At 48.2% G+C, this 8,031-nt stretch overlaps 1 protein-coding gene across 2 annotated transcripts; it reads right to left on the reverse strand.

Moving 5' to 3' along the window:
• Positions 1-2,020: 2,020 nt before the first annotated feature.
• LOC108509896 (acrosin-like) lies at positions 2,021-4,879 on the reverse strand. 2 transcript variants are annotated; one of them, XM_017839509.1, is made up of 6 exons: positions 4,683-4,879; positions 4,272-4,472; positions 3,670-3,935; positions 3,242-3,387; positions 2,586-2,775; positions 2,021-2,486 (listed from the first exon to the last, which is right to left on the reverse strand). In XM_017839509.1, the coding sequence occupies exons 1-6, from the start codon at positions 4,766-4,768 to the stop codon at positions 2,200-2,202; spliced, it is 1,176 nt and encodes a 391-aa protein (XP_017694998.1). In that variant the 5' UTR covers positions 4,769-4,879; the 3' UTR covers positions 2,021-2,199. The 2 variants fall into 2 exon arrangements, with proteins under 2 accessions (XP_017694998.1, XP_017694997.1); XM_017839508.1 differs by having other exon boundaries at positions 2,021-2,775; positions 4,683-4,877.
• Between the last annotated feature and the right edge of the window lie 3,152 nt (positions 4,880-8,031).

Consider the following 8,031-nt stretch of genomic DNA (forward strand, 5'->3'; position numbering starts at 1 on the left):
GGCATCTCCACAAAGAGTTTTTTCTCTTTTATTTCAATTTTATTTCCTTTTTAGCTTCCTTGGGTTTAATTTTCTTTTTTAATTTTAATTTTGTTTCTATTTTTCTTTATATTTCTGGGATTTTTTTCTTATTTTATTTTTTTATTTTTTACTTTATTTTTTATTTACTTTATTTTTTAAATTTTAATTTATTTTATTTTTGATTTTTTTTTTTTTTTATTTCTTATTATTCCAGAGAGGGAAACGCTGCAGCTTCTCCGGGGGCCACCCAGAGCAACTTTGCCAGCATAAAATGGAAATTACATCGTGATCAAACATATTGCCAGCAGGACTAGAAAGTCCTGGCCAAGGTGACCAGTGTGTGGAAGTCTGACTAGTGACGATCCAGGGGGGATTTTCAGTGGGATTCTTGCAGGTTTTACTGTCCAGAAACTCCAATTCTTTTTGGCACCTTTTGCTTAAATGTTTCCCTGTTGAAAGAGGTCAATTAGTGGGTTTAGTGACCAGATTGCCAAAGTTCAGGAAATACAACCGGCATTCCCTCAACACCTCCAGCACCTCCACACCCACCTGGGATCTGGGGCCAATGGGCAGCAGCCTGCCCTGTGCAGGCTCCAGGGGTGGTGTTCAGTCCTTTATTCCCATGCCTTGAATACCAGCTATTTACAACAGTCTGGGCTTTTGACAAAGACTGTAAATCAAACACTGTTGTAACTTCAGTATTACTATTAAATGACACTGTGTTCTATAAATATTAATTAGTTTGCATGATTAATTACTTAACTATTTTAAGCAGCGTACAAAGAAGAGCTGGACTTAAAGGGGATGTGTGGGGTCTGAGAAGCATCTTTCCCTCCAGAGACCACCTGAGATACTGAGTTCAACCTGGTGGGTACCAGGCACACAAACTTCGGGGTGCAACATGATCAGATGCCCACCTCCAGGGAGGGTCCATGGATTGTGCCTATCACCTGCTTTCTGCCGCTGCCCTCAAGAGCTTCGCACCACGCTGCACAAACAGCCAAACTGGCTTCTGCAATTGGCCCCCAAACCAGCTCACTTAGAGCCCATTTCTGAGCCCAAAAACCCAACTGCTGAGCCTGAGTGCCCAAAAATGCAGCACTTCACCTCTGTTCCTAAGTGCGAAAGCACATAACTCAGTCTCCTGTGCCAGGTTTAGAAAATGCATGGCTAGAGATGTTTCTGAGCCCCAAAATCAGCCGCATAAGCCTGCTTTCAAGCCCCTGGAACAGAAGACCTGGTCTCCATCTTCTGGCCCCAAATTAGCTTTCTGGTCCCATTACAGTCCCTGTCTGCAATGCTAAAGGGTGCAGGGAGCATGGCCAGCCCACAGCACTGCACCCCGGGGTCCCACACATAGTTCAGGGAGTGCCTGGCCCTGAACCTCTGCAGATCAGCAGGAGCACAGGCAGGGCAGGTGTCACTGCATTGCTGCTGTTTCCGCCTGCTGATGGTCTCTACCCACTGCCACAGTCCCCTCCTGGCCTCTGAGCTACCCCCTGCCTTGCATGGGGGAGGCATGCATGGTATCTGAGGGCAGGGGCAGGGGAACTGCTGGGCTGGCTGCCTTGGGTATGGGACTGTGCTGCAGGGAGGCAGGCATGTGGGAACTGAGGTGGGGGCAGTGAGCACAGTGAGCTACGGGAAGGGAAGGTGCTGTTGGTTTCCCATTTTTCCCACAGACTGATTCTCTCTTCGATGCCAAGTCATCTCCCTGCTGGATGTCAAGTTTCTTACCCAGTCCTTGGTGCTAACCTTGGGTCTTTCTAGAACTGCGTTTCCTGAGTCATGAAAGAGTCCAGTTTCAAGTCATACACACACAGATCCCACTGACAGGCAGCATAAAACAGTGTTCTAAACTGCTGTCCTCAAGAGCTGTAGCCCCCTATGACTTGTGTTCCCTTCTCCTGCCACTGCCTCATTTTGCAGGTGCAGGGCATGGGACTCCTTGCCTTGCACAAGAGACTGAATTGGACTGAAAACATGGCTAATGGTGACAATAGGAAACTTTATTTCCACAACTAAATCAACTTCAGCATTTGCATGCACGCAGAGGAGGAACACAGGCAGGACACAGCAGGCTTTTGACCCTGAGACTGCCTTTGGGTCAACAGGCACTGCCCCAAGGAAATGGTTGTGGTCCGCTGCAGCCTGCACAGGATCCTGTTCATCCTGCTGCTAAGTCTTTTTTCCCATTAGGTCTTGTAGGATCTCATGTACCCGAGTTAAGAATTGCACCAGTATCTGGTATGGATGTGGAGCAGGTGTAAACCAGCCTGATTGTGTTGGTGTTGGCCTTGGCCACTGAAAGGGGGTTGAGCTGAAGACTGGCTCTGGCACTGGAGTAGCTGTTACAGCTGGACATGGATGTGGAGTGGGTGTAAACCAGTCTGATTGCGTTGGTATTGGCCTTGGCTGCTGGAAAGGGGTAGAAATGAAGGCTGGCTCTGGTGTTGGAGTGGCTGTTACAGGTGTTTGTGGATGTGGAGTGGGCGTAAAGCAGCCTGATTGTGTTGGTATTGGCCTTGGCCGCTGAAAAGGGGTTGAGCTGATGGCTGCCTCTGGTGTTGGAGTGGCTGTTACAGCTGAGCACAGGCCCATCTGGACCAGGATCCAGTCGTAGAAGTGCTGAGTGGAGGTGTAGACTCCCGGCCGTTTTGCTCTGGCACAGCCTTTTCCCCAGCTGGTCACTCCAACAAGCCAGAAGTAGTTGGCACTGTTATCTTTGCACACCAGAGGACCTCCGCTGTCACCCTGCAGCAGACAAGAGAGGATTAAGGTGATGTTGGGTGGCTGCTGTCAGCACTAGGGGCTTGCTTCTCTCTTGCAGCCCCTGCCACAGCTGTATTCCTGGCACAGAAGGGCTCTACTCAGAGTCTTCAGAACCTTAGCTGGGAACAGGCTGGGGGGCTGTAAGGTAAGGCCCTCTCTCCTATCTGCAGTGATCCTGGATGCATGGAGGATGGATGATCCAGCATCTGGATATCTGGGCTGCCAAAAGCACTGCATGGGCTTTCTGGGCATAGTGACAGGCCTCAGGGACATGGACACTAGGCAAGGACCTGTAGATAGGGGGAAGGGGAGGGAAGCCCCACCAGTGGTGGGGGACCCAGGGCTGGGAAAGTGACTTGCTAGGAAGAGCACATGCTGGGTAGTGTTTGGGCAGTGGTGATGGGGCTGTCTGCTGCTGGGGGCTGGCTGACTCGTAGTACAGTCCTACCTGACAGGTGTCGATGCCGCCCTGTGGGTAACCAGCACATAGGTTGTGGGTGTGGATGGTCCCAGCATACCATCGGCTGCTGTTAACAAGCTGGATATCAAGGAGACGGACCTTGGCCTCCTGCAGGACATCACCTGATCCCTGAGCTGTAAGCACAGAAAGGAATGAGCACTCAGCAGCTCGCTGACAGTTCTTTTCCTCTGTCTGAAAGTGAAGCCCTTCCCTAGGGCTTTTCTTTGCCTCTGGAGCAGCCACCAAAGTGCTGTGTCCCTTCTGTCTGGCTTTGGGTGGCAGACCAGGCCCATCTCTCCAGAAGCATACATCCTGCAGCCTGACTCTGGCTTTGGCCTCTGCTGTTGGGAAGCACAACTTGTCTCCCCAGTGTGCCCAGCTTGCCCTCAGGGCATGAGTCCTTTCTGGGAACTCACCTTTTGTACTGGTGGAACTCCAACCAGCAATGTAGCAAGTTTTCAGCTCTGACACTGTAAGAGAGGCGTTGGGCACACAGGCAAGCTGGATGTAGTCACTGCACTCCACAGGCTGGTCCAATTCCACCAAGGCAATATCATTCTGCTGCGAAGAAGCAGCGTAGTGTTGGTGAACCAGGAGCCGCTTGATATGGCGCAGCTGGGCCTCAGGGCCCAGCTGAGTCAACTGGGTGGCCCCGATCAGCACGCGCCACATGGTGATGTTCCTGGAAGGCAGAGAGAGAGGGGTGAGAGGAAGCAGAGCCACGTGCTGCATCAACTCAGCACTTCCCTGCCTTCTGCTTCCCAATGCAGAGAGGAAAGCAGTGCAACTGAAGGTGTGACTGCCTTAGCATGCCTTAGGCTCCAGGAATGTCAAGCTGGAGGCTGCTAGGCAGCAGTGGCATGAGCCCAGCCTTCTCCTGAGCAGTTTCTCAGCTGGGCTCTCTACTGCCCAAGCACTGGGCTCACTGCAAGGAAACAGGATGGGAGTAGTATGTGGTGCTGTGGACTAGGCACCTGCTTGTGTTGTGGGGATATGCCCGTTCTCTGCTCCTCCTTACCTGGCCTGGATGAAGCAGTTGGCTGCCGTGAGGACCCACTGTGGGCTGATGAGCGACCCTCCACATGTGTGACCAGTGCCTATTTTCCTGGGATCCTGGATGCTGACAATCCAGGGCCAGGCCCCTGGCTGGGCACCTGTGCCACCCACAATATGTGGCACGCCATAGTCAGAAGCCATGGGCCGGAGCCCGCAGGTGTCTCTGTAAGCAGAAAGTCATTACTGCCCTGCTTGACTGCTGCTGCTGCTCAGGCTATGTCTTTCTGCCCCAGCACCTGGGCGCTGGCAAAAAACTGAGGCTCCCACATGGGGTTTGGGAAGCTGTGGTGTGGTGATGTGGGACAAGTGGGCCCCTTCCAGGGAACCACCTAAGGGTTGCCCAAGCTCCCTCCCAGAGTCTGGGGCCACTTACCCACAGGTGTCCCAGGTGCCATGTGCAGGCCTGAATATGGCCAGCAGGATGAGGAGGTACAGCAAATTCATCACTGCCAGTGGCATGTGTCAACTGAAAGAAACAAAAGCTTGTCTCCTCCAGTGTCACCACTGACCCAAGTGCCCACAGCACTCATGTTGCCCATGGCACCTGCAGCCTCAGGGCTGATGTCACAAAGTGTTGTTCCAGGTTCTGAGCATGGAGCCCTCAGGGGATGGGGGAGGGGTAGCACAGTCTCATAGAACCATAGAATGGGTTGGGTTGGAAGGGACCTTAAAGATCATGTAAGGAAAAAGAGGTTCCATGCCCAGCACCTGCAAAACGGGTCTACTGTGGGCAGTCAGTTTGGGCACAATGGGAAAGAGTGACTCCAAAGGCAGTGCTTAGTCAGAGAGGAGGGTACTCATAGTGACAGAGTAACTACTAGGATGCTTTTCTCTGCTACCTCTCTAGCAGTCATATCTGCTAATTGATTTCCAACATTAGTTAGTGTGTTTCCAAATTGATGAGCTTTACAACGCATGAGAGCCACTCTGATTGGTAACTGAACACTTGCCAGTAATTGTTTAATGACATCTTCATACTTGACAGGAGTTCCTTGTGCTGAAAGGAGCCCTCTTTCTTTCCAGATAGCCCCATGGGCATGCACCACTCCGAAAACATAGTTAGAATCAGTCCATACGTTGACCTTCTTACCTGCAGACAATTCTAGGGCTTGCTGCAGAGCGATGAATTTAGCCTTTTGTGCAGAGATGTGAACAGGTAATGGATCAGCTTTGATTGCCTTGATTTGGGTCACTACTGCACACCCAGTTTTCTGCTCTGCACATAAAACTGCTCCCATCTGTGAACAGTTCCCAGCCTGGATCTTCTACTGGAATGTCCCTTAAATCTTCTCTGTAGGAGTAAACCTGCTCAACAGTTAGAAGACAGTTATGTTGTGAGTCTCTTGGCATTCTGGCACAGATTCAAGAAACATATCTGGGTTCAAGGTGGTGGTTGTTTTCAGTTCTGCATCATCCTGTTCCAACAGGACAATTTGATATTTGTGACTTTGATTTGGGAATAACCAGTGACCAGTTGTTTGGAAAAGCACGCCACAGCCCTTCTCCATGCCCCCAACCTCTGAGCCAGCACACCTAATGCAAAGTGTGAGCATTCATGCACAAACAGCATGGAAGGTTTTGTCAGGTCAGGTAATCCCAAAGCAGGGCTGACATTAGAGCTCTCTCCAAGTCTCTGAAAGCTGTCTGGTATTCTGGAGTCCACTGTAGTATCTCCTCAGGGTTTCTCAGGGTCTCATATAAAGGTCTTACCAACAGTCCATAATTAGGAATCCATAGCTGATATCAATCAACTATTCCTAAAAATGTCCCTAATTCAAATACAGACCTTGGCTCTGGAGCTTGGCGAATCTCCTCCTTCATTTCAATTCTGAGGCTTTGAATCCCTTAAAAATGGTGAATCTCAGATATGTAACCTCCTTTCTGCCAATTTGGGCCTTCTTATTGGATACCCTGTAACCAGTTTGTCCCAAAGAGTTTAGTAAACTAATAGTCATTTCAATGCATCCAGTTTGAGTTTCTGTAGCTATCAGCTACATATTGCAGCAATGTGATTTTTTCATTTTCCTTTTTCCATATTTCCAATTCTTTTGCCAGTTGGTTCCCAAAGTGGGGCTATTTTTGAACCCTTGTGGGAGAATAGTTCATGTTAATTGGGTTTTACAGCCTGTTGGGGGACCTTCCCATTCAAAAGCAAACAGGGGTTGACTTTCAGTTTCAAGGAGTATGCAGAAGAAAGCATCCTTAAGGTCCAAAACAGTAAACCACTAATCAGAATCCTTAATTGTAGTTAAAAGTGTATAATGATTTGCTACCAATGTGTGTGTTCTTTATTGGTAGGAGTATTTTATTCTGATTCACATTTCTTTAGTAATCCATGTTGCACAAGTTTAGTAATTAATTCCTCTAACGCTTGCCTAGCTTTTAATTCTAAAGGATATTAGTTTTGCCTTACCAGTTTGGAGTCTGGTTTCAACGGTATTCTTACTGCTTTTGCTGCCCTTGATTACTCTGGAGTTCCACCAACAGAGTAACAGCTTTTTCCACCTCCTCTGGGATTTCCTCTGTAATGTTTGGTTGCTGTAACAACATAAAAACCTTGGCCTCCAGGATCTCACTATCAGAAATTACATACTTGTATTTGTTTATTTTCAAATATTTTCTCTTTCCTAACAAAGGCATTGAACATTCAGGCATATGTAGGAATTGATGTGTTAACCACTGTTTACCTATCTTGAATTTTAAAGGATGGAAAAATGACAAATTGAAGCTTTACCCTGTCACACCAACAAAGCAAGGGAAATTACAAAGGTATAGTTAGAAGAAATAATCCCCTGACTTGGAATTCCATTGTGAATGTCCTCAGGAAGGGGACCTCAGTTTGTAGCAGAATTTGTGCAAAAATTGTCTAAAATATTAGGAATCAAATAGGATTTGTGTACTCCTAGGAGACTATAATTTAATTGGGAGGTTAAGAGAATGAACCAAAGCCTAAAAAGGCAAATACACAAAATCTGCCAAGAAACCTCACTTAAATGGACACATGCTCTTCCTCTGGCATTATTAAAAACTAGAATCCAGTCAAGCTGCAAGGAAAAGGTAAGCCCATGTGAAATCTTTTATGGGCGATGTTGTGGTTTGAGACCCCCAAAAATCCAACTCCCAAGTCCAAGCCCCCCTCCCACAACTCATCCCAGTGTGAGAGGGGTTTTCCAGACACAACACAAGACTCAATATGGGGGGAAGGGAATTATATTACAATTATTACACAAATAAATATTATAATACATTATATACATAATCTCAAGTATCTCTCCTACGATAAAGCAGTATTTACATTGGATCAAATCTCTTTTCCCTCCAATAAAAGTCCAGAAGGGAAGAAGGAAAGATCCTTTCCACTTTCAGGGCAGCAGTGTCTCTCCTCTTCAATGCAGCAGTCGTAGCTAGATTGTAGCTGGATCTCTCTCTCCATTACACACAAGGGGGTCTTCTCTCACCCCTCTTGGCCCTTTGGCTCCAGTCGAGGGTCTCTCTCCCATGGACTGCGATAGTCAGGACAAGGCTCACCTCATCACGTCATATCATGAAGTGCAGGGGGCATCTTTGTGAAAGTCCCTTCCTCAGGGGATTTAAGCTCCCCCTGAGTCACAACATTTAGGGCAGCTTTCAGTTCAGTCTTTGCCCTAAATGTCCTATCATAGCTCCTTTGCTCTGTCTCAAAACTGCCAGCCTGGCAGCAGCACAGGGGCAAGGCCACCTCC

Source organism: Lepidothrix coronata, unplaced genomic scaffold (assembly GCF_001604755.1).
Source record: "Lepidothrix coronata isolate B3197 unplaced genomic scaffold, Lepidothrix_coronata-1.0 Scaffold427, whole genome shotgun sequence".
NCBI lineage: Eukaryota > Metazoa > Chordata > Aves > Passeriformes > Pipridae > Lepidothrix > Lepidothrix coronata.

Excerpts from the sequence above, each read along its gene's own strand:
- LOC108509896 (XM_017839508.1), bottom strand. The coding sequence starts at position 4,768 with ATGCCACTGGCAGTGATGAATTTGCTGTACCTCCTCATCCTGCTGGCC. Across the intron at positions 3,388-3,669 it reads GAGTTCCACCAGTACAAAAG|CTCAGGGATCAGGTGATGTC; the intron begins GTGAGTTCCCAG and ends CTGTGCTTACAG. Across the intron at positions 2,776-3,241 it reads GCGGCATCGACACCTGTCAG|GGTGACAGCGGAGGTCCTCT; the intron begins GTAGGACTGTAC and ends TGTCTGCTGCAG.